A 26,600-nucleotide genomic window follows, 5' to 3' on the forward strand; every position below is an offset into this window, starting at 1 on the left:
CTGCTTGGAAGAGGATTTGATTTAAGGGAAAGCTGTTGTCTCTGAAGGCTGTGCCTGCTGGTGATCAGCTGGGACTGAAGTCAGAGTGGCTGGGATGAAACAAGCCCGGCTGGGCCCAGGGATGTGGGCCATGCAGAACGTGCCTGGAGCTGCAGCTGGCAGTGCCTGGGGGGCTGGAGGGACCTGGGGCACCTGATGGTCCCCCCCTCACAGGGATGGGGACCAGAGTAGGAGAGGGGTCCAGGGAGGCTCTGTATCTCCTGGTCAGAGAGGCTGGTCATTTGCCAACTCCGGCAGCAACAGGGCTCTGCTGGAAAATTTTCCTCTTCTGGATGCTTCTCATGGGGCAAAGCATTGTCCCTGTCACCCTGTGGCCCAACAGGGTCCTGCTCCTGCCAGGGCACTCTGGGGACTGTGCTGCTCCCAGCTGTGGCTGGGCTGTGGCAGCCCCACAGCTTCCCCAGTGCCCCTCTCCTCACCACGAGCTGCCTCTGAAAGAAAAAGGAGCTTTGCTGTTTGCTTTGGATGGTGTTTACACTCCTTTTTAGTTATTGCAGGTCATACACAAAGGACAAGCTTTGTCAGTTTTATTCTGATCCCTGTCCGGATCCATTTCCAGGGCTGATGCCAATCTGGCTGGTTGCAAATGCAGGTGCCCTTTCCTTCCTGCTCTCCTTTATTGTGGTTACACAAGTGAAATAAATTATTTACAACACATTTTGCCACTGCAGCATCGCTCAGTTTAGTGAAAGTGCTCCTGTTTAAAGGCCAAACTGTGCGGCTCTGTGGATGTGTTCCCTGGACTCTGAGAGGAGCTACAGTTATGTAATTTGGTTTTATGTGTGAAAGGGCAGATACATTAAAAGCCTGTTCCATTGTCCTAGAAAGGCGCTGTAGGAGTTGGCAGAGCTGACAGAGGGCAAAGCCCCTTGTGTGCACACATTTCTGATCCAGGGTAGAATCACAGAATGGTTTGGGTTGGAAGGGGCCTTACAGATCATCCAGTTCCACCCCCCTGCCATGGGCAGGGATCACCTTCCACTAGACCAGATTGTGCCAAGCCCCACCTGGGGCTGAACCACCTCCAGGTGCAGTCTGTGGGATTTGTGGGCGTTTCAGACAAAGCTCCAGCTATTTACAAGAGGGTGGAGTGGCAGGACAAGGGGCAATGGCTTCAAACCAACTGAGGGCAAGGTTAGATTGGATCTAAGGTGAGAATTCTTTCTTAGGATGGCAGTGATTCCTCAGAGCAGCTGGGGCTGCCCCTGGATCCCTGGCAGTGCCCAAGGCCAGGCTGGACATTGGGAGCACCTGGGACAGTGGGAGGTGTCCCTGCCATGGCAGGGGTGGGATGGGATGATTTTTAAGGTTCCTTCCAACCCAAACCATTCTGTGATCCTCTGAAAACCACCAAGCCCATGGGGACACCAGCTGCAGGATAAAGCTGTGGCAGCTCTGCTTTGCAGTATTGGGGACCACAGGCTTGCTACAGGTCTTAGCCCAGCATTTCTGAATTCTCCCTCAAGTTTTGAGGTGGAGAATGACCTCACTGTTGCCGATAACTTCCCCACTAAATTTAGTATTTCTCTATTCAGGAGCAAATGGAAATCTGGGAGCTGGTCCTGCACCATGAAATCATCTGCCCACAGGAGCTGTGGGTCCTTGTCACCCTCTACTACACACCCCAAGAGCAATGAGAATGTGAAAAAAATCCCAAAGTGAATCCTGAAAACCCTGAAAGCACTAAATCAACACACAGCATTGCACAAGTCATTTTTCCTCGGGGAAAAGAATGCCAAACCACATGCCCTGTATGCTAATTATGTGATATAATATATTTCTGGAGCCACATATGGCTCCTGAGCAGATGAAAGCAGGATAATAAGAATAATCCCCAAACTGTGGATAGTAGAAGAGCCCAAACAGAATTGTTGACTAAATTCAGAGAGTCATTTCCATTAAGCTGAAGTAGGAATGGGCAAGATACGCAGAGAGGTATTTCTGGGTTGGTGTTTTTGTTTGGTTGGGGTTTGTTTTTTTCATCCAGAGAGAAATCAAACCTTTGGTCAACAGGAAAAGCTGAATGAGGGGGCTGTGGAGGGCATGGCTTGAGAAGCAAGTCACACACACAGACTCACAGTAAGACACATGGTCTTTGAAGCAGAGGTTAAAATAAAAGATCCCACGGGGTTTCTGACCTCCCAGAGGCTCAGTGCACCATGGGCACCAGCAGGAGAGAGGACTCGGGGATGGAAGCTTCCTGCTCCTCCAAGGCAACAGGATGAGAGTCCCAGCATGGCCCCAGGCATGCCCTGCACTGAGATAATGTCACTGCTGCAGCCCCTGAGCCCTCCCACTTCCTCCAGAGGATAAACACCTCTGCTTCCTCTTGATTCTCCCAACAGATATTTGGCAGTGGAGCTTCTCAATTTCCTCGGGAGAGATGAAGAAAAGTCTAGGTTCTTCCCAATTGCGCAAATTCCCCCCCCCCCAGATTATAACCTTGGCATGCAGCAAGAAATGATTTCCTCTTTCATCAGTGAAATCTTTGCACAAGCCTCCCCTGGCTCCTCAGCAGGCAGGAAAGGCACAGGAGAGGGCACAGCATGCTCTGGGTCGGTGTAGCCTTATCAGTAACTAAATATAAGCAGCAGGAGGATATTTCCTGGCATTTACACCATTCGCGCTCCCGATGACTCCGCTGCAATTTGTTGCCGCCCACCACCTCTGCCCCCTTCTCCAAAGGGGCTGGACACCGAGTCATTTCCAAGGCCTTTGCCCCACCAAACCTAGAGCAGGATGCCAGTAAAGCCTGCACAGTGAAGGACAGCGTGGCTGTGTTTTTTGGGAGGTTGGCGAGACAATCCGCTGGGAGGAATCAGCGTAAATCATCAGCATCTCTCCTCTCTCCAGCTCAGCAGGCCTTGTGCAAGGAAATCATTCAGCATCCCATTTCCTCCTTTTTCTGGGCAGGGAGGGACATTTCAGCCCACTGAGTTGCTGTGTTTTCCACGTGCTCCCCTCTGGTGCAGGACTCATCCCCAGGGATGATTCCCCGGCCCAGGCACCTGCGCTTCTCCTGCGGGGCCCTCGGCACCTCGCGGAGCGAGAGAAGGGCTCTGCTTTAGGAACAGCAAGGACAGGATGCTGTGCAGTTTTTAGCCTTTTGTGTATTGAATCCCTGCTCTGCACAATGGCATGTTTGGGAGCTCGCAGTCCCTCAGGAGGAAAACACACCGGAGGAAGCATTTCCTGCCGCGGGCAGTTGACAGCTGGCGTTGGAAAAGGGCGTCTCGAGCCATGGAGGGGAGGCTATTTTGGGGCAGTTTTGGTGACATTATTTTACTCCTCTCGTCAACAGCACTGGTGGTTGCCATAACACAAGTGCAGGGACGGATCAAAGGGGGAAGGTGACGGCAGTGAAGGGCCTCAGGTCAGTGTGTGTGTCCCAGGCAAGCACAGTTATCCCCACCCAACTCGTGCTGATTCTCATTCTGGGGTAGGTTGGGCTGTCCCTCACCTGACAGTCACATCTCCTGAGCAAGGGTGGAGATGATGAGCACAGAGGTGACACAAATCCTCAGGTACAGAGTAGCATGCATGGATTATGTCTCTGAAGGGCTGTGAGAGCTTGGGGGAGCTCACAGTGGCAATGCAGAAGAGTATGGGGGGAATTCAAACCACTTACAGAGCCCTGGAAGTGTCCCAGGCCAGGCTGGATAAGACCCTGAGCAACCTGGTCTAGTGGGAGGTGTCTCTGCCCATGGCAGTGGGGCTTGGGACTGGATGATCCCTTCCATTCCCTTCCATAACATCTATACTTCTATTTCTGTAGTTCAGAAACAATGAAGAGATCTTAATTTTAATTTTATTTTCTGCAGCGGGACAAGTTGGAACGTAGAGGTCAGGATTAGGAAGATTTTGCTGAAGTCCTGAAAAAAACATGACCATTTCAGCTGGTAGTAGGAGTATGAGAGGAAGAAACAAAGGAGTGGGCAAAGAAATTCATCCACTGAGCCCTGAGGGCAACAGAATTGCAGCAGCCAGAGCTGGGGGAGCTGCTCAGCTGGGAAATCTGAGAGATGTGAAAAGTAATAATAATTTCTATTAACTGGCAACAGAATGTTTTATGAGCAAACCAAGATTGTACATCTAGTACAACCACATGTTTCTAGCCAGTAATGGCCTCCACAAAACCCATGGCACAGCTTAGCCAGGCAGTAACATCACTTATTTTTGGGAGAAGGAATTTGAAATAAAGATGATATAAATATGAAAAAAAAAAATAAATGTGCTGGACAGTCATATTTTCCATGAGTGGAAGTGCCTGAAACAATTTCTAGCCAAAGGGTATAACTAAGAAAAATACCTATTTTAATTGACCAAATATTTTGTTTAATTCTTATAAAATTCATTGAACTACTTCAACCAGAAAGGGCTGAGAAGACAAAATGTTAAGCAACAAAATATTTAACTTCAAGATTCTCAAACAAAAATATTTGGTTTTCCACTTTGAATGCGAGGGTAGCTTTCCAAAATAAATCTTTGTATAAATATATCTTTAAGATTAAGGCAGGTGGGCGAGTGTTTGTCTCTGAACTCATTTATTTGCAGTTTGGGGCAGCTTTACTGGAGATGCAAAAGGACATTGCTCAAAAGGGCTCCTGCTCCAACCTCCTGGCATGTCACACCCCACATTTTCCAGGACAGCTGCACAATCCTCTTTTGTCCATCCATCCCCTGGCATCGTGACTGTCATCACTTCTCCTGCCTTCAGCTGACAAAAGGAACTTTACAACACAGATGGGCTCGTCCTTTGTGCTGCTGCTGGGCTCATCCCAGCATGTCCCTTGTGTCACCACCCCTGGAGGTGCCCAAGGAAGGGCTGGAGGTGGCACTCAGGGCTCTGGGCTGGGTGACAAGGTGGGGATGGGTCACAGGTTGGACTTGATGACCTTGGAGGTCTTTTCCAGCCTCAGTGACTCTGGGATTCTGGGATTCTGTCAGCCCACGGCCACGTATCTCCTCTTCCCGTAGCGCTGTTAAAGCAAGACTGGTTGCCTTTACTCCTTTTCTTCGTAACACTTCCTTTATTTTTTAAAGAAATTTAAAATAATGGGCATCAAGCTGAATGTTTACTTAATTATTGGTCAGGAGTTGGCTCCCGTGGAAATGTTGGCTGAAGGCACTGCTGTACAACTCAGTCCCTTCCAGGAGAGTGCCAGAAAACCCAGGGGCAGGTGGCAGTTTTTGAACAATGGTTAATTAGACTTTTTAGGCAAATATTTGCTCATGTGTCCAGACAATAATGTCTTGTGGAAATGTGTTTGCACAATGTCCTTGACAAAGGCTCGTCTATTAACCTGCACACAATCAGCTGCAGCCCTGGAACAGCGTTTTAACACATGAACCACTCAGTCCAAGCAACAACAAAACGTCATGGGTCCAGCCCTGAACAAAATAATCAGCCAAAATCGCCTTCATATGGGGAAAAATAAAAAGTCTCCTAAAGACTATTTACTTTTAACCTATAAAAGCATCCAGTATGTGCTGGGATCTGTGACTCAGTTCCCATAATTTCATGTGCTTCCAGTATAGCCTTGGCCAGGTTGCTCATGAATGGAGTTCCCAGAGCCTCTGCAGGGTACCTATGTGTGTGCTACCACAAAGGGATTTTTGCTTTGTCTATAGAATATTTTATGGTTTGTGCTCATAGGACTAAACAAACAATATTTTAGCCCAATAATGCCCAGATTTGGAGTGTGGACTGCTCAGGAGGGTCTCTGGACTAGAGCTAGACAAAGCCAAGCTGACTTTTCTATATTTCTCTGGGTTTGGGGGCACACAAAATGAACAGTCTCTTATAGGGGTGACAGCCAGAAGCATTTGGGAATTGTTAGCTTAGCCCTTTGGGTTACAAATAATCACTCATGAGCTGCTGCCCTTCGTGAATTCCCTAATTTGTAGCAGTGTTTTCTGAATGTTTTGTCTGAAAGCGTTCCAGCCTCTGCTTTGCACACCACATGTTCACCTCATCCCAATGGTGATTCAGTATCCACGAGGTGTGTGAGTCACCTCAGGGATGTGGGATTGTTTCTTATTCCCTGACTGACGTGTGGGCACTTTTACGGGGCAGAACACATCGTTTGCGATAGACAGAAAACAAATAAGTGAACGAAACAGCAACAAACGCAGTAGTGGTTGAACTTTGGCAGGAACACATGTTTGGGCTAAAACTGATGAAAGTGACAGAATTCCTGTAGTTTTTTTTTTTCAGGATATTAATGAAGGAGTATGAACCTGTTCCCTTAGTTCATTGCAGGAATACCTGGATGAAATGGTGAGGTTTGTGTTGCTGAAGGCAGGGTAAGCAACTGGGCCCTGCTGAGCTCAAAGCTGAATCCAGGAGTCACAGCAACCTCAGCTCGCCTTGTTTGTTCCTAAAAAATATTCCTGACCCAATTGTTTAGGCTTTGTCCCTCTTGATGAATGATAAAAAAAATCTCAAATTCCTACTGCAGCGTTCCTGACAGTGAAATCACACTCACAACCATTTTATTGTGATCATTATCTTATCCCTCTTTCCCTCCCCAAGGTTATTATTTTCCTGCATTTTTTCAATGCTTATTTTTCCATAGGCTTTAAAAGCTCAAGGTTTTGAAAGCTCCTTCATGTGCTAAAAGCAACTTTGTTCTTCTGGGAAATCAAGTTCAGGTTTACATTGTGGACACCAGAGAAGGAGACACTTAATGAACAAGTTATGATGGATTCAGTTCCTATAATACATCACTTTTTCTTTCTTTTCAGTTCTTTGTGAGTTATAAAGCAATGCCTCGACTGGAGGCACATTTGGGTCTCCTGTGGTGCCCCAGTTTTGGCCACTAATGTATACAATTGAAGAGGATCTAAGCAGATAAATATCAAACACCAGGACTGGTTGAAGTTGCACTCAGAATATTTCTTGGGCTTGTGGGAGAGTGGCCAAAACTGCTGAAGTGGCCCAAAAACTGGAGTCAGGAGTGGTACAGGCTGGTAGGATTTCATGTGCCTGATCTGTGGTGGCACGAAGGAAATCCTCCCAGGAGTTGTTGTTCTGCCCCCCCAGTCTGCTGCTGGCACGAGATGAAAAGAAAATCATCTCTTCACAAGAGGGAAAAAATCATGCTTTGAACAACCACATTTAATGGTTTATCACAGAATTACAAAATCCCTGGTGCTGGAAAAGCCCTCCCAGCCCATGGAGTCCCAGCTGTGCCCGATGCCCACCTTGTCCCCAGCCCAGAGCCCTGAGTGCCACGTCCAGGTGACATCTCCAGGGATGGGCACTGCAAAGCTCCCTGGGCAGCCCCTGCCAAGGCCTGAGCTCCCTTTCCATGGGCAAATTCCTGCTGCTGTCCACCCTGAGCCTCCCCTGGTGCTCCTTGTCCTGTCCCTTGTTCCTTGGGAGCAGAGCCCGACCCCCACCTGGCTGCACTCTCCTGCCAGAGAGTTGTAGAGAGCAAAAAGATCTTTCCTGAGCCTCCTTTTCTCCAGGATGAGCCACTTTCCAAGCTCCCCCAGCCACTCCCTACATGATTTACTCTCTAGACCCTTCTCCAGCTCCATTGTCCTTCTCTGGACCTACCCTAGCACCTCAATGTCTTTCTTGAATTGAAATCCCCCAGCCCTCGAGATGGAACAATCACTTCCCTGCTCCTTCTGGCCACACTATTTTCGACACAGATTTCCAAAGAAGCAGCAAAAATAGATCCTAAAAACTCCCACAAATTTCTGAAGCTAAAACAGATCCCCTGTTAATCACCGCTCTCCAGAAGAACGCGCCTCACACCGCGGCGACAAAACACAGAGAAAAAATAAAACCATCCATCCCCCTGGGCCAAAAGCTGCTTTCAGTTACACCCAAGAAACCACATGAAAGGCTCCTGCCAGCGAGGTGCCAAGGCACCCTTGGAGCACCTGGTTCCATTTGCTGCTGTTGACATCAGCGAGCGTGGCAGGCGCCCACAGCTCCCCGTTGCCAGATGGAGCTCCAGTGCCCAGGAATGGCAGCAGATGTGGAATTCTGCTCCCCTGGCTGCTGGTGGTACCAGCTGGACTTGGAAGCTTGGAGCCAGACTCAACCCAGGGCCTGTTCTGGCACTGGATGTTGGCTCCCGTGCTCTGGGGATGATTAATTTTGGTAATTAGCGTGGCTTTTTCTGCAGTTCCTGGGCAGTGATGGTGCTAATGGAAGTGGAGGAGTGGAACTGGGGTGGGAGCCGGCTGGAAAAGGCAGCTGAGCACCTCTCTGAGCCCTGACCCGAGAGCACACGGCTCCTTCAGAGCCCTGTGCCTCTGGAGAGGAGGCTGACAAACATGCTCCATCCTGCCAAGCCCCAGGACGGGCCTGGAATGTGCTTCCAGCAGGATCTCCGGCGAAGAGGGATCGCGCTAACCCATCGCTCCATCTAGTGCCAGCTCCTCTTACAGCACCCCGTGCCTTCAGCTCCAAAACATCCCAAACACGGGCTCCTTCCACCCTTAGAGGCTGCTTTGGAAAAAGCATTTTGTTGTTGCTGCTTGCTTGAGGTTTTTTTGGGATTGGTTTTGTTTTGTCATGGGCCTCCTGAGTTTATAAAAGGCAGCGAACTGCTGCCCTAAGGAAGGGTTATGGGTGAATCATACCCTCCTGGAGGGATCTGGATGAATCCTGGCCTCTGGAAGGGCCATGGGTGAATCCTGCCCTCCAGAATGTCCATGGATAAATCCAGCCCTCCAGAATGTCCATGGATAAATTCAGTTCTCCAGAATGTTCATGGGTGAATTCATCTCTTAAGAATGGCTATGGGTGACTCCAGAATATCCATGGGTAAATCCAGCCCTCCAAAATGTCCATGGATGAACCCAACCCTCCAAAATATCCTGGGTGAATCCACCCCTCCAGAATATCCATGGGTGAATCCAGTCCTCCAAAAAGGCTATGGGTAAATCCAGCCCTCCAAAATGTCCATGGATGAACCCAACCCTCCAAAATATCCTGGGTGAATCCAGCCCTTCAGAATATCCATGGGTAAATCCTACCCTCCAGGGTGTCCTGGGTGAATCCAGCCCTCCAGAATATCCATGGGTAAATCCTACCCTCCAGGGTGTTCTGGGTGAATCCAGCCCTCCAGAAGAGCTAGGAGTGAATCCATCCTGGAGCAGTCCTCTCCTCCAAATGTGTGTTACCACTTTACTGCTAATTAAAGCTTAATTAGTAGTTGTGCTGCAGCGGTGAGTGGCAATTTGTAAATCACTGAACAGCCCCAAAGACACAGCGGAAATGGACTGCAAAGCACAAAAAATGCATCAGTGGGATGCGCAGATCATTGTTAAAACAGGAAAATGGACAGGGACAGTGAAGTGCTGGACACCTCAAAGCTCAGGTGCTTGGAAGAGCCCCTGCACTGCAAGAACATCACCTTCCCCAGCTCTGCCACGAGGGCTTTTCACATCAGGGCTCAGCAGAGTCTTCAGCTGCCTCTCACATTCGTGTTTTCAATCACTCTTTAGCTCTGGTAGCTCACAGAGGAAAACAAAACCATTCTGCCTGCATGATAAACTCTGGCCCCACAAAACACTGGAATCTCGTGGGAATCAGACACCTTTCAGGAGACACCAACATTTGCAGAGCAAAAGGGCAAAAAGTGTCACTGCTGAAGTTGCTATTGCTGATGAGCACGATTTTGGGGCCTTTGTAGGGTTCAGTGGTCCTTGGATGCTGCTGAGCTGCCCAGGCAGGTGAATTTCTTGGACAAGGTGCTCCCTTCATTATTAAATGCACTGAGACAGCACTTCCAGCCATGGAATTCTGCTGTCTTTGGAAATTCTTCATCTGCACACTTCAAATTCCTTTCATTTATAGAGCTGTGATGCTATCACTTTCTTTAATGAAAAGAAAACTTCCACCTCTTCAGATGATGATGTTAATGAATGGAAAAAGTCCATTATCTTGGAATGGGCATTGTTTTTCAGGAAAAGAAATAATTGCTTCACTGACAGAAAAAAATAACTCTTCAATGTGTTGTAGAAATTGCAAGGAGAAATAATCTCACCAAAAGTCACTTTCATTAGTTGTATCCTTTTAATCATGGAAATATTTCAGTAATTATCTTTACATAGAAACATTCACATTAAAAATAAACCCTTAAAATATGGTCTAAATTACTAGGCAGATTCTCTATTCATAAGCTTATGGGCTATGTCGTTCAAATGAAAAAATAATTAACTTCTGAGTAAAAACCTTGATGTTGTCAATTTTGCTACGGCAGATAATGTCAGCGTGCAAGAAGATTAATTCCAATATTGTGTATTTGTTTTTGTCATCGCCTCGGAAACAAAACACAGGATGTAAAGGGAGGGAGCAGGGGGAGGAATATTTGCATCTGTAGTGGTTTAGATTTGCCAATTTGAGTTGTCTACCAGGAGAAGTTGTCTCCCCTCCTGCTGCTCACTCTGAGCAGGTGATAACTCGATTTTCCCTCTGCTGCTGTTGCCCATAACCTTGAGTCCAGTTAGGGTCTGCCCAGAGAAGGATGCTCGAGAGGGTTATGGCAGTGAGGGGTGGACCCTGCCTGGAGGCTCCTGGTGGGATTTCTCACAGATGTGAGAACATCCAGGGTGCCGAGCAGTTCCGTTTCGGTGAATCCTAGTGCCATCTTTTGGGAGAAATGGGAATATGCCTTGGCCAGAGAATGTGACCTGACACATCCGAGGAGAGGAGCTCTGGCTCTGGGGAGTCCCTGGGGTGAGGACACTGCCACCCTCACCACAGAGATCTGCTGAGGGGACGAGGAAAGGGCAGGATCCTCAGAAGGAACCAAAGTTGTACCTGCAGCGACAACAGCAGCCAGCCCAGGGCACTGACTGTGACATTTCCAGCCCTTGCTGCCTTCGTGTCCCAACTCTCAGGCACCTCTGCCTCTCCTTCAGCTGCCCTGGGACCAGCACCACAGCCTGCTCCAGGCTGGGAAAAGGGCACAGCCCAGCCCTTCAAACAGAAACTGCATGGAGCATCCTAAAGTGTCCTGCATGGAGCATCCTAAAGTGTCCTGCACAGGCTGTCCAGCCCTCAGCAGCTGTAACTCTGTAGGAGGAAAGAGGTGAGCCTGAATAAAATCTGAATAAGGCCTGTGCTGCAAAACACCAGGCCCCGAAACACCTCTTAAAAACCACTTGGTAAAACCCTGCACAGTGCTGGTGTGGGAATGAGGAGATGATGGGGAGCACTGGGGGCATGGAAACTCCACACATGTGTGACGTGTTTCCCAGACCCTTCCCCAGCTCCATTCCCTTCTCTGGACATGCTCCAACCCCTCAATCTCCTTTTGGAAGTGAGGACTCCAAAACTGGACAGGGGAAGTGGTGGTGTGGCAGAGAGGGACAATCCCTGCCCTCTCCTGCTGGCCACACAATTCCTGGATGCCACTGGCCCCCTTGGCCACCCAGGCACACGCTGGCTCCCCTCCAGACAGCTGTCAGCCCACCTTTACAACACCACTCCTGTGCTTTTTAAAACAGACTTGGTTTGCTGTACTTGCTGAAGAGAAAATCTCCTGGTCCCTTGCACAGCCAGAGCTCCATGAGAAATAAGGATTGATCAGTCTGGAGCGGGCTGATCCCATGGACAGGACAAGAGTCTCAAGCTGTACCAGGGGAAGTTTAAGTTGGACATTAGGAGCCTGTCTGAGTTCAAGAAGCGTTTGGACAATACTCTCAGGCACATGGTGGGATTCCTGGGGTGGCCTGTGCAGGGCCAGGGCTTTGACTGGATAATCCTGGCAGGTCCCTTCCAACTCAGCCAGTTCTATGACATTTTATGGTGGCATTTTGCACCCACCTCCATGGTTGCCTTTGCTGGAGTGAGGGTCACCCCAGGGCTGTGCACTCCACTTTCTTGAGTGTGACTTTCTTAAATGACAAAGCTCCAGGGAGGGATTTCTGGAATGTCTCAGGAACATAAATCCCATCAGTCCATCAGATTTGAGAGCCCAAGTTGCTTTTGGTCTTACAGAAACATAATCATCAGTCAGCTCACATTGACCTCACTACATTTTGCCAGGTATTCTGACTAAATACAGCTGTTTTGCTTCTTCCAATCTCTCTCCTTTAACACTGTGCCAAAATAGGGGGGGAAATGGCACAATCAATGACTCTCTGTAGCATGGTTCTCCCCCTGTGCCCTGCTCAGGTGAGACCCCACCTGCAGAGCTGCCCCAGCCCTGGGGCCCAGCCCAGGGAGCAGCTGGAGCTGCTGGAGAGAGCCCAGAGGAGGCTCCAGGATGAGCAGAGGGATGGAGCAGCTCTGCTGGCAGGAAAGGCTGGCACAGCTGCCATTGTTCAGCCTGGCCAGGAGAAGCTTTGGGCTGAGCTCAGGGTGGCCTTGCAGGGCCTGAAGGAGCCCCAGGAAAGCTGGAGAGAGACAATTGCCAAGGGCTGCAGGAATTGCCAGGAGCCAGGGAATGGCTGCCAGTGGCAGAGGGCAGGGCTGGATCTTGGGATCTTGGGCAGGAATTGTTCCCTGGCAGGGTGGGCAGGGGCTGGGATGGAATTGCCAGAGCAGCTGGGGCTGCCCCTGGATCCCTGGCAGTGCCCAAGGCCAGGCTGGACATTGGGAGCTCCTGGGACAGTGGGAGGTGTCCCTGCCATGGATGGGGTGGAACAAGATGAATTTTAAGGTCCCTTCCAACCCAAATCATTCCATGATTCTATTCTGAGTAAAGCCCACCTGACATTTTTGAGAAATTGATGACTGAGTCACAAACCAAACACCTCAGCTTTTGTCCAAAGTAGAGAAAGAGAAATCCAGCAGTAACTGGGAGCACCAATCATGCCTCAAGAACTGTTCCAGTAGTGGCAGTGGAACATCAGAAACATAAAAGAAGTGACTGGATTCCCACCTCAAAGCCTGCTCTGCTAAAACCTTCCTCTGTGATCTGCACTGAGTAGGAAAAGGAGAGAATATTGGATTTGGCACAAAGCAGGAGACTCACACACAGAGTATGAATGAAACTTTCCTGTTTTTTGGTGTACAGTTGAAGTAACAAGAGGGAACAAAGCCGTTTGCAGAGTGCTAAGGCACCACTCTGTACAGCTCATGACAAAACAACAGAGATGTATGGTCTGATGCTTTTATCCAGTCTGCAGTGAGTGATTATATACTACCCATTTAGCATTGCAATACATTTAATTGTTGAGGTAAGTGGTTAAAGAAATGAAAAATGCCAGTCAGCTCATTTTGCACAGCACTCGTCAGCCACTGGAGCTGGATATTGCATTCCCGGTGCAAATTACCAGCATTGGCAGGGCTATTTTACAGCTGTTCCGTCTGCAGCCTGCATTGTAATGAAGTCGTGACATGAAATGTTTGTGGAAATTGTAATGAAATGTTAGCTGAAAATATATTAAAGTGGTAAGTGTAGAAAGAGAAATGAAGTACAACATCTACCCGCTCCAGCGTCTCCTCGGCTCAGGCTGCTGCTTCAGCCCAGATGTGCTGATCTGCCTCCTCCTACCCAATTGCACATCACAGCTGCTCTGCAGCCCATCCTTTGGGCTCAGTTTTGGAGCTAAACCCGACCTTATTTTCTTTTTAAGCCTCCTTTTTCTTCTCCCGAACCTCTAAATTCCCTCGGGCTCAGAGTCATCTTTTCTCCCGCTTTCATCTCTCTTTCTGCAAACCTTTTGACATCCAGTTGCTGTTTCCCTCCCCACATCCCTCAGATCCATCTCACTTTCCATGGTTGGACAGGAAAATGAGCTGTTTGGGTTTCCCTGGCCATTGGAGCCTCCCTGGCATCCCCTGTCCCGTGGAATTCCCCGTTTTCAAAGGGCGAGGGAGGTTGAGTTAAGTCATCCTCCTTGGCTGCTGCCCTCACCTTCTCAGCCCAGGTTGGGATGCTCTGGCTGTCTCCCTATCTGCTGACAGCTCAGAGCTCGTGCCACCATCATCAAATCAGGTCCAACAGCACCAAATAACCCCTGCAAGGATGTCTTAAACTCCACTTCCCTCCCCTTCCATAAATTGTTAATAAGGCTGACAGTGTCATGGCATTTTGCTACTCCTCTGACAGCACTTCAGAACTCTTCTTCTTAATTACATCTCCTTTTTTGCCTCTTTCTCCTATTCTTCTTTCCTCTTCCCAAGCCCTGCTGATAAAAGCTTTTTTATTTCTCTGCATCCTTGGCTGTTTGTCCCCTCCCCTGTCACCTCCTGGAACAGCCAAGGTAATTTTCACACCTGTTTTGAGACTCAAACCCTCCTCCAAAGGCTGTGTGCCAATTGCTGTAGTCCTAATTTTCTGTCTTTTCCTTGGAAACCCGTGGTGGGAGGTTTACAGCTTGCTTGCAGCTATGCAGGAGCACTTGGAATTTTTCCATATTTTTAACCAGCAGCCATTCAGACACTCCAGTCCCTTGGGGAGCCAGGCTGTGAGCTGTGTCTCTGTGTCAGGATATGAGCCCACCACAATGTCCAAGGACCTTCCACATGTTTCCTGGATTTATCCTCAGTATATGCTGGAATAAATTAAAAAAATAAAAATAAAAATCCACCCCCCCCGCTTTTGAAGAAAGAGTGGAAAATGTTCAGCCTAGTCTTGGTAGAAAATACAGAATTTTCCAGCATTTATTAGCCTTGTGCTTTTAAAGATAGGAGAACTTCAAAGCAACATCTGTTAGTCATGATCTGTATTTACCCTCTCCAGCACAATGGGATCCGACTCATGGCTGGGTCATCTGAATTCATTCCCATCCCAGAAAACCGAAATGTGAGGATGTACCAGACCAATTTCTGGGAACTAGATGGCACTGAGGACAATTTTCAACCACGGAACAAATGAATATTTTCATTTTCCCCCTTTCTTCCCTTTCCCCTTGTATTTGGAGTACACTAATTCAGGTAAACATACCCCTCCCCAGCCTACAGGAGAAAAGGAATATTATTTCTAAACTTGACCATTCCAGTGGTCAGGGTGGTTGCAGAAATACTGGGGAACTTCACAAGTCCTCCAGCTCTTCTCCATGAGGATGAAGAAAAGTGGTGTTTGAAGCCCTCTCTCATCCCTGGCAGTCCTGTGGCCAAAGAATCTACACGGCTGTTTTGTGACACAGACTGGGAATTTTGCAAAAATATGTGAAAGAATTGAGTGAAAGATGTGCCTAAAACTTAAAACTTGCCTTTCACATCCTCTTGGAACTGCTTGGAAGCCTAGAAGTATCATGGCAATCATTTAGTCCAAGTCCCTGTGCCTGTTTTAGAAGCCTGTATCAAATTTGGCATCTGCATATGGAATTTGGGGACGTGGTTTTGGGGTGATGCTGGCGGTGCTGGGGAGTCACTGGATGAGCTTGAAGGTTTCATTGAACCTTGATGATTCTGCAATCCTTTGATTCTCTGCAGAGCAGATTTTTAGTTTTGTGTGGAATAAAATGGCACCTTCAGCATGAAGAAAATTGGAAATGAATTGGCAGTTTTTTGGGGCAGGATGAGCTGGTGGAAGCAGTGCAGCAATTTCACTCCAAGAGTCTGGAAAAACCTTCCCAGTGGTCTGCTGATGGAGACACCTGAGGAAAGGAGGCTTTTCAGGTCACAAAAAAAAAAAGATTTCCAAAGAAAGAACATGGAAATCCATTTTTTTGCTGCTCACGTTGCTCGCTTTTCATCCAGGTGGGACTAAAAGTGCATCACCTGCTTGATTGGGAAAAACAGACTCCAGTGGGATGGAGGTGCAGTCAAAAAAGTCCTAGATGGGAATGGTTTGGTCAGGAGGAGACAGCAGGCTTGGCAATGTGTAGGTGAGGGGTGGAGTGGGGAAAGGGAAAGAAAAAACAAAGAAAAAGAAGAAGGGCACATTAACAACTGCCAGAGAAGAAGAGGGATGGGCTTGTGAAGTGGAATATGTCTAAGCTTGGCAAACACCCAGTCAAAGGGAGCGTGATAACAAACCACAAATATTTGGAAAGCTGGAAACACTGAGGCAGGCGAAGAACTCCGGAGGGTGAGGTATGGGGAGTGCAATCACCAGGAATTGCAAAATACAGAAATGGCAGGGAAACAGAAAAGAAAAAACCAAACCACCCCTCTTTGATAATGAGATGTGTTGGGCTCTGTGTAACGGGAATGGGTGGAAATTCCCTGGAATTGAGACGTCTTCAAAGAAGGTTAAGGAAATATCAGTAAATGTACAGTAGAAAACAGTTTTGTTATAATGAGAGGGATGGACAGGGCTTCCCAAGCAGAATTCCTCACTGCTTCTAGGATTGGGCACAGAAAATTATCCTGCCCCTTAGGTTTTTATAAAATATATATGGACCAATATTCTGGCATGGAACCCCAAAATTTTCTGAGCTTGGTTTTGAGAAGTCTTCAACCCAGTGATTTAAAAGGACATCTCAGGGAAATTCCTCGCCTAAGAACCTTGGGTGTTTTCCTAATGTGACCAAAATTTGAGAAGGTGGCTCAGGAAAAGCTCATGGGATGACTAATCATATGATATAGGTAAAATGGTTTCTTTTACCTTTAATGCACATGTAATGAGAAATTTATTTTAAAATTATATTTTAGCTGGGGCAAGAAATAGTCTGAAATTGAAAAATTTGCAGAAGAAAAGTCTGAACACCTGACGATCCCTGTGTTTTTGTGGGCAGTTTAAAAGGCTTGTGGGCTCTTTGGAATCTGGGTAAGGTTTCCAGCTTGGCTGACAGTTGCCTTTAAAAGAAACTCTAATTTAAATAAAGGGCTAAAATTATTAATGTTACCAATTTCTGCAAATGTGGGCCCATCAGGGCCGTGTTGTCCAGGTGCTAAATGGCAAAGAGAAGATCCAGCCAAGGTCTTGGTGCCAGTGTGAGCTTCACTGAACGTCTCTCATGGTATGGACACGCAGTTCCTCAGCTCTGCCTGATGGCCTCATCCCTTGTCACAGTCATGGGAGACCCTACAAATGATCCCAGTGCACCACTAGAAGGATCTCTCCATCCTTCACTCCCCTCTTGCAAAATCCATGTTTTTCCAAGGCTCCTGGAAGGGAGGGAGCAGGTCCTGAAGCTCTGCAATGGGTGACCACGGTCCACCAGTGAGCTTCCCATGGCCAGCTCGAGGATTTTAATCTTCACACGAGGGGACTCCACCAGACCATCTGCTCTGGCTCCATCCCTGTCCTGGGATGTGGAGCCCAAAGCTGGGATGTTGTTCCCATTGCACAGGGAACACAACCTGGAAATCCTGCAGGCAGCCCCATGAGCACTGGGGATGCTTTGGATGCCTCCAGGCACATCCTTGCCCATCCAAACAAAGATCTTAATTAAATCTGGATTTTTAGTGTTTAATTAAAAGCTGGTTCAAAAATATACTCACCATTTTGGGTTGGAAGTACACATCAAGTAGACAGTGAGGATCTGTAGACTTACTTCCACTGAAAGGCAAATTATTATCCAGGTGTGCCTGCCATAACTCCTTAACTTTCTAAAATAGTGATTGACCTTTCTAAGAGTTCATTTTTTATTTATTTTTTTTTTTTTAATGGAAATACAGTTTTACTGTGCTTATTTCCCTGCTCAGGTGTCACACATTGGTAACACAATCCTGTGCTTATAAACTGCCACCAAGACACTCCTAACACAAAGCCTGGTGAATTGCGTCCCATTGCTCCCCACAAAATGCATATGCAGAACATTTCCTATAAAACCTGAAACCACACCCATTTTGTCTGGGAAAAAAAGACACAAAAGAACAGCAAAAAGGAGGGATACAGAGGGCTGAGCTGTCTGGGATTCCTGCAGCAAACACTGTGGAGAGCCACTCATAAATGTCAGGGCTGATTTTCCAGACCAGTTCTTCAGATGGTGTTGGGAAAGAATGGATTTATGCCAGTAGGCACCAGATGCAGTTTTGGGGCCCAGGGTACAGAGTGGGAAGCCTCTAAAGCTAGAAGATAAAAATAAAAAACCCTGCCCTTCGTAAACAGCCAGGATGGGCTGCAGTGACAAATGAACAAAGTTGCCACACACTCCGTTCTAAAGTGGGGAATAATGGAAATGGTTCATTATTCACTTTATTCACTAATAATGATACAGAATGTATTAAGGGCAAGGGAGCAAAGCAATTCAACACACGATTCAGGAGGAAGATACATCCCAGGCTGAGATTTTGCAGCACAACTTCATGGCAACAAAAGATAATTTCTGAGTGTGAATACTCTTCCTTAGAGGCCTCCCTTAGGCTTCATTTCCAGTCTTGGGCGTGGAGCTGTCGGTGAATTAATTGGGGATGGTTGCAATCTCTGGGCCAGAGAAGCTCAGCACAGGGATGGCAAGGCACTGTTAAAGAAGGGCTGGAAGCGTTTCAGCAGAACTGTCTGGAAAAGAAGATACCCAGCACCTGTACATTTTAAACTCAGGCTGTTTGCTCCTACATTTTCACATCCTAAAAAGCTCGGCCTGTTTTAACCTGGTGAGTAGCAGATCTGTCATGAGTGTCACACACAAAAAAAATGCAAACACAAATGCAAACCACATTGTCAATCTGAAATTGCCATGCTAGGCCAAGCTTATTTTATTACATACATTCTGCAATCTAAGGACTAATATGTTCATAATGTAAACATTAAGCATACAGAGTTAAAATTCAAGGCCACAATAGTTTTTTTTTTGGATTGTCCCTTTTTTTTTTTTTGTTTTGTTTTTTTGTGTGTGTGTGTCTTTGGTTGGCCGAGATCAACTCGTAGTGTATAAATGCATAAGTTATATAATAATTATATAAAAAGGAAAAAAAAAAAAATAACATTGAACTTGTATACTTCATTCTGACAAACGCACAGCGTTCGCGACTCGGTAAGAAAAACTGGCGCCCGCCTAACAAAAATATTCAGGTGATTTCTGATTCTGGCAGTCAGGGGTTGTCTCTTGCTCTAACCAATAGAAAACAAACTCCCTTAGTAATGATGAGGTTCTAACTGGTAACTTTTAAATATCAAACACAATTCCAGTTTTGCTTTTTTTTTTTTTTGCCCCTAAAAAAAAGAAAAAAAAAAGAGATGCATATTCTGATTTCTCGCTTCCTCTGCTTTTCCCTTTTCCCACTTTTTATTACTACTGAACCAAGTCTGTTCCTCCTGAAATACTGGGAATGGTATAATACTGAGCAATATGTTTCACAAGTCCAAACAAGTGTTTCTTCATAGTCCCAACACTACAAAGTTTTCAGTCTTTTCAGTCTCTACTGGTCAAGAAGTTTCTTTCCTCCCCTTCTCACCACCTTCATCCTCCTCCTTCTCTTTCCTGCCTCCTCTGTCAGGTGCAGGCCTCTGATCTACAATCATACACTTGCCCTCCAGCACATTCTCATTTCCCACGTTTGGCTCAGGGTTCCTGTAAAACTGTCAAGGAATCTGAAAGTTTGGTTTGTCTTCACAGTTTGAGTAGCTGATTCGCTCTGATGAATGGATCTCATTTGGTTTTAATTACAACACTGATGTTCTGTTCCAAATCAGCTTCCACACTAACCAGTCTCTTCTGCTGATATGTTTCTATTTTTTAAATACAGATAGGCTTTTTTTCCCTTTTTTTTTTTTTCCCTTTTCCTCTCTTTTGTAATGATCCATATACTGTATGTTAGGTCACTATAGACTTATCCTTATATTGCTGTAGTATAGTCCCAGTTTTGCACTAGCATGATATCAAACTTTACACACAAGCTTATCAACTTTTTAAGACCACCAGCTTCCGTAGGTTTTCCTTATCACTTCATGCTTCTACCTACAATAGTCTATTGTTGTTTGGTCCACAGAGTCGATGCCCATATACATTACATTTTAGTATCTTAATACTTCTTGGATTATTTCCTTTAAATCCCTACTACAAAAAGTCTTTTTGACATCTATTTTTAACGTGGTTTTGGGTTATTTTCTCCCCAGCCAAACCTTCACTTGTCTCTTTAGGCACTTTTAATTCGAGTACTCCAACAGAGTTCATCGCGACTCCTCAGGGACCGAATCCCATCGGGAAGCGTCTTTGCTTTGCCTGGTGTTTATTTTCCCCACCCCACTTAGTAGTAGGTGCCAAGATGAGAAGGCATATGAGCAGCTGGCAGCCTGGTGTTGGGGTAGATCCCTCCAGTCGGCGAATTCCAGTAGGGATTGGGGGCAGCAAAAAAGCTGGAGGATGTCACGGGCAAGGCGGGGGGGTGGGGAGCCACAAAGTTCATCTTCTGCGGGTGCGCGTGGTACGAGCTCATGTAGGGCAGGTCCGACGGGTATTTGTACATGGACGACTCCGGGGGGTGAGGCTGCAGGGCCTGGGCGATGCCGTGGAAGTCGAATTTGTAGGCGTAGCGCTTGCCGTGGACCTTGGTCATGATGTTCTTGTCGTAGTAGTAGCGCAGGGCGCGGCTGAGCTTGTCGTAGTTCATGTTGGGCTTGCTCTTCCGCTCGCCCCAGCGCCGCGCCACCTCGTCGGGGTCCGTCATCTTGAACTCGCCGTTGGTGCCCTCCCAGGTGATGCAGTTGGAGTTGGAGCTGTCCGACAGCAGCTCCAGCAGGAACTGCCACAGCTGGATCTGCCCGCTCCCTGCGGGGAGGAACAAAGCGGGAATGTCAGGGCTGGCATTAATAATGGCAAAGCATCAACTCTGCGGGCTCTCCCCGAGGACCCCATTAGGAAATGTTGTGATGTTGGCTCCTAATTCTTTCTATTAACCAGTCTCCCTTCTCCCAGGACTGTCTCACGAAACCCTGAAGAGCAGGGATAATTGTAATGTGCCGTGTTTTCCCTCATGTGAGTGGCAGAATGCCATTCCATGGAGATTTAATTGTTACCTAATGTCATTCAGCGCAGACAATTGATGGGGAAATAATACAGCGCTCATTTAGGAAACTAATCTCTAAAGTTCAGCGCAAACAGCTTTCACTTGCGTAACACTCTGCTTGTTCTCACAGCATTATGTTGCAACTAAATGTTCCCTGCTATGGAATGAGCCCACACAAAATGGAGAAGTTTAGACCAAGCTGGGCCCGTGCCAAACCATATCATCCCTTTGCAGCATTTGGGGAAATGCAGAACGGAAACTTATTAGCTTGCTGTTGCACTGCACACAACCAGAGGGCAAAACAATTGCAAGAACAGTGAAAAGGTCCATAAAATACATCCTTGTCATCATTCTGCTTCAAATGAGTTTAAATGATTATTTTACATTAAGACGCAAAATGTTGCTGTTGTATTTTTCTCACTCTCTGCCAATTCCATGGCAAAAAGAAAATAGTCTGTAAACTTCACAAAAGTAAGGTAGGGCAACAAAATTTGTCCATTTTAGACAAGTGAAAGTAGATTTCAAAGGGCCTTGCCACTGACAGTCATGTTAGAAGCTTAGCATTTCTTAACAAAGCAACACTGAAATGATGCAAAATGCAGCTGAGCAGCTGGCGATGCAATCTGTTTCACAAGCACAGTGTCAGCAGAATTTGCCAACCAGCCTGGATGTGCTAACTCTGAACTACATCTCTGACCAGGAATCGGTTGGGTTTCTTTCTTTTTTTTTTTTTTATTCAAACCAGCTATGTGGGTATAATAAACAAGCTTTTCTTTAGAAAGCTTATAGTAGCAATTACAATATCGAGCTAGAGCAGCATCTGAAACCCATTAGCAGTTTATACTTCAGTGCAACTGAAACCCATATTCATTTAAATTGTATTTATCCAAACTGGCCTTAATGAATTTCTTCTGTTCCATTAACATGCATTAAATAAACAAACAAACAAAAGAATCCGTGGTATGAGCAAGGCATGCAAGTTTTAATACACGAAACATAACAAGAGGATTAGGCTTTGAAAATCAATAAACAGTTCAGCACCGGACAAAACACAAATTTTTTGAATAAGCAATCCAACATATGTTCTAACATAAACACTTGCCTTCCAAATGTAATATATAGTCCTATGAAAATAAATGGTTGCTGTCAATTTCCTTTTAATGAGAGAGTAATTCCACCAATTTATAAACACACAAAACATGTTAAAGCACAGTTATGATGGTGTGGAGGAATTCCATATCCAAATGTTAAAAAAGCATCCCAGTCCAGATCGTGTTAAGTGTCATCCACACTAATGAAGTCAACCAAATGGACACTTGATAAAATTTGGCAAGCCATGATTTATGACCAAATTAAAGGGATGCAGGCCCCCACTCCCAGTCAAGACCAGTCTTGCCTGGAAACCCCCACCGCCTCAGGCCATTTGGAAAATCCTACTCTTAACACTTAATTACTTTCCTCTGCCACACAAAACTGTTTGGAGAGTCATTGAATCTAGAACTGTGCTTGATGTCACTTGGGAGAAAGCAAAAGGAAACTCAACAGCATTTTGGCAATTTCAGGCCCTGAAAAGCTGTAAAATTGCTGTAAAAGGAACCATTGTCGCTGGGGGGCTGAGGAGATGTGTGTGGAACAAGGAATGTTGTGGCCTGGGACTGTCCAGGTAAGGAACACAAGTGGAACACACAGTGTCAGTCCCTCGTGGTGGGTTGTGGTGTTGATCACGGTGCTGTTCAGCCACAGCGTGTCCTGCGGGCTTGGAGCGGTGAAATCTGCACAATTCCCAGTCAGAGCTACTAAATCCCTTGTGATCCCTTGTGTTTAGCAAAAACATGCTGCTCCAAGGTTGCACTCGGTGATCCTTGAGGTGTTTTCCCACCTGAGTGGTTCTGTGAGTGTTACTGTCTTCTAAACTACACATCCCTATCCACAATGCACCCCATTGAGGGGGGAGAACGTTTTTGAAGTGTTTAACCCAATTATTATTTGCAAATAAATGACACTTTCCTGGTTTTTGTTTTCTTTTTTCTATACATTTCTCCTGGGTTATTCATCCCAAAATTTTGTATTCCCCAAGGAATATCCAGCATGATGCTGTGATGTGGATTAACAGAATCTGGGACACAGCTGATGAAGAGTGGTTAAAAGATTTGTGCCCTTCTGGAAGGGTAACTGGAGACCAGATGGGGTCTCTTACACCCCATAAGCAAATCCTGATGTTCAGGCAACTCCAGCTTCAAAGGCTGGACTCCTTGGAGGTCCTTTCCAACCTTAATGATTCTAACTTCCTCAGTCCCACCCCTTGTGCAATTCAGAAATTCTGCAACACACTGGGTACCATCAGCTCCCCCTGAGCCATGCTGAAGAGTGGGAAAATCAGGGACATCCCCTTCCAGGTCTGGTCTTAAAGCTGAAGTGGTGACACTCAGCAGTGAAAGAGAGGAAAGCCTCCTAAATCAGCAAAATCCCTTCTCACCTGGATTTGCAAGTCGGCTGCTGGTCGGTCCGAGAATCTGATATGGATCTACAAAATCATGAAAGAAAGATTTAAAATCATGCAACAGCGATGTCAAATGTTGTAGGTACTATTTCTGAACCTTGTGAGGGGCAGTGTGCACCATGTGATGGGACAGCAGATCCAACACCTAAGCCATTTTCTCCCTCTGCATGGCAACATTTGTATGTTCTCCTTTCAAGCTTGTTGTGCTTTTTGTACTGTATTAATGTGCAGATACATATATTCAGAATGTAAATTTTGCTATGAAACATGGTGGTGGTGGAATCCCCATCCCTGGAAGTGTCCAGGGAAGGCCTGGATGTGGCACTCAGGGCTCTGGGCTCGGTGACAAGGTGGGGATAGGTCACAGGTTGGACTCAATGACCTTGGAGGTCCAGCCTCAGTGATTCTGTGATTCTCTTTTGTCACTGGACTCCAGTGAGGGATCCCATGGATTAACTCTGCAACTGGGGTTTTCAGAAGAGCCTCTGTCAGCCTTACAGTGCCTGTAGCATCTCAGTATTTCCCTCTAGGAATTCCCTCTGGAAATGAAAACTTACTTTGGCCTGAAGTCCAACAGGGAAAAAGGGAGGGCTGTGACAGCAGCCCAAAGCCAAAGTGATGGGCTGCAAGCCCTGACTGCCCCTGTGGCTTTTACAGCCTAGAAGACAATCAGGTTACATTCCTTACACATTTAAATAATCTGTGCAGCTCACACACAGCCATTAAAAGGTCCTCAGGACTTACATAAATCATCAGTATATTTCTAGGAAGATTCTCGTGGTTGGAAGGCCAGATTAGATAAAACACTGTTTGGGCAAAAATCAGTGTAATCCTTCCCAGGCAGTCTGTGCATGAGTTAATGAGACCTAGTCATGCACAGTCTTGTTTAGCTGTAACAAAACCCAGAATAATGATTTAAAATCCATGTGATAAAAACTGGCTCAGAGTCTTCTGAGCTAAGAATATCCTCTAAATCTCTTTTATTTCCTCCTTCTAACCTTTTGCTGTTAACAAAAGCCATGACTGACTCAGGACCTTTGTAGTGCTCTCCTGTCCAAAATACAGCTGAATTTGCAACAAGGGATTAGGTCCCACCCTGTGGATTTGCTGCTCTGAAAACACAAAAGATGCCCATTTTTCTAAACCACTACTCTACAAATCCATAAACTTCTGCTTTCCCCTCAGTTTTCCAAGAGGCTAAGAATCCCTCTGATGTTCCTGTTGTGTTTCAGGAGCCGAATTCAAATGGGTTTCTGTAGCCTGTAATCCATTCCCTTTTCTTTCTTTTTGGCTCATGCACTTTTTCCAACTGCTGGCATCTCAACTGCCGGGGTCTTTTGACATCTGTACTTTCCACTTTTGTACCTTTGTACCCAAACTGTAGAGACAGTTTGGTTTTTTTTAAATACCATTTTTTTCACTGTCTTTAAAATTATATCCATCCCAAATCCAGCTGCAGAGCAAATCCCATTCCCATGTGAGGTTTTGGTGGTCTCCAGCTGGAGTGGTCTGAACCAGATTGTGCAGTTTTTTAGTTTCTCATCATATTCAACAAACCCAGGTGGAATTCAAACCAAATGACACCCACCTAACTGAGGACGCTGGTCTTCTGTTTTGGGAACTGTTGAGGATGATGGCTGAGTAGCTGAAAATGATAAAAAGAACCAAAACATTTAATTATTTTTCCAGTTAGGAAGTTGCTCACCAAACCTATGAGAGGTCCCCAGGCCTGGATCTCCTGCTGCCCTCTGCTCCAGGATGGACACAACAAGATTTAAAGCTCATAACAAGCTTTTTAAGGCTCTGTGGTGAAGGACTTGGTGAAGTTTGAGTTTAAGGAAGGATGTGGCTGCCCAGTGACACCTCCCAGAATTGTCTATAGAATTGGCTTTCCAAAAATGCACAGATAAAACCCCTCCAGAGCTCCTGTAATTCCCTTTGGAATCAAATCCATTTATTCCCCAGCTGTGCAGATCCTTTTACCTTTTGACTGAGGGCTGGGGTGGCTGTGACTCGTCCATGCTGATCTCCTGGCTTGCTCATAAGGCAAATCTGTGAAGGAAAAAGACACTTATTCATGCAGATATGGCCTAAAGTGGTTATGTCCAAAAAGGGCACATTTGAGGGGACTCAGGATTTGGAAAATTACTGAAACAGGCAGGGAATTCTTTGCTAAAACTTTTATCATCTTTATTGTCTCTGAAAACAACAGTAAAAATAACAGTTGTGCACTGCAGAGGTGCCTGTGGTTGTCAGAGGTCTCAGCTGCACTGAAATAGGTTCTGCAAAGAATCTTTAGAGACCATATAGGGTTCATCACATCCAAAGGTTCTGGGTTCTCCCTTTAGTCCCTTTCCTCAGCCCAGGACAGCAAGGAATGGCACACACTGACATCATGAATAATCTGTGCTAGCATCTCACAGGAAAAGTCCCCAGGAGTTCCTTTTATGCATAAACCCTCCCAAATCCAGCATCTAACAGTATTTCCTTTTAAGAAGACAGGCTTTAGTTGATTTATTCCTTTCTGCTTCTTGGGACAAGCTCCTTTAATTTACAGATCTAAATTTTCATTTCCCTTTCCTTCATTTACTCGTTACATCTATTTTATTTCGGTGCTTTAGCATATTAAAAAAAATGAAAAACCTAAGCCATAAAAGCTTTCTTCATAAAGCAAATGTAGTAAATTCAAATGTTTGGTTTACCCTTAGAAATCTTTGGCAGTTTCCTGTGCTTTTCCACGGCTGACTTTAACACATTAGCTAAAATTACTGCCAATATCAGAGAGTTATGTAACTTCCAGGATCTCAGGAAGGTAGCAGTGCCCACCTGGTGGAACTAAGTCGGTGCAGATGTCTTGACTCTCAACACTACTTGTGCTTTATTTCAGAATCCATGTTTGGAAATGAAAACAGTTAGAAAGCAAAGAAACAGCCCCAGACTGGCTCTGTGCAAGGCAGATGTATCTGCCCATTTCCAAGCACTGGGAGGAGCAGCATTGCATGGAAATAAAGTGTAATGTAAAATACAACACTAAATTGCCTTTAATTTATTTAGTCTGTTTGGCACTGCCAGCTCCCAGAATCCTACACTTCAAAACCTTCGCTTTTGCTGAGATTTGCAACTGATTTTTGCACTGCATTTTCATAATGAATAATCTTGTACCCCTGATTTCTTGAGAACTATTCCACAGTTTCAGAGAAAATAGTGTGAATTTTACAGGTGCTCATCTCTGAGCAGAACATGAATCATTGTGACCTGCAGTTGTCCTGCCCAGGCTGA

General features: G+C 46.1%; 1 protein-coding gene across 6 annotated transcripts in view; it reads right to left on the minus strand.

The window, feature by feature from the left end:
• Nucleotides 1-18,053: 18,053 nt before the first annotated feature.
• The window catches only part of ERG (ETS transcription factor ERG), a 100,737-nt gene continuing 92,190 nt past the window's right edge, over nucleotides 18,054-26,600 (minus strand). For all 6 annotated transcript variants that reach the window (XM_058834133.1, XM_058834153.1, XM_058834170.1 and 3 more), the window contains 4 exons: nucleotides 25,305-25,373; nucleotides 24,910-24,966; nucleotides 23,298-23,345; nucleotides 18,054-20,583 (listed from right to left, as the gene is read on the minus strand). In XM_058834133.1, the coding sequence (XP_058690116.1) occupies nucleotides 20,063-20,583; nucleotides 23,298-23,345; nucleotides 24,910-24,966; nucleotides 25,305-25,373 (695 nt within the window). In that variant the 3' untranslated portion in view covers nucleotides 18,054-20,062. The remainder of the gene's footprint in view (nucleotides 20,584-23,297; nucleotides 23,346-24,909; nucleotides 24,967-25,304; nucleotides 25,374-26,600) is intronic.

This window comes from Poecile atricapillus, chromosome 1 (genome assembly GCF_030490865.1).
Source record: "Poecile atricapillus isolate bPoeAtr1 chromosome 1, bPoeAtr1.hap1, whole genome shotgun sequence".
Taxonomy (NCBI): domain Eukaryota; kingdom Metazoa; phylum Chordata; class Aves; order Passeriformes; family Paridae; genus Poecile; species Poecile atricapillus.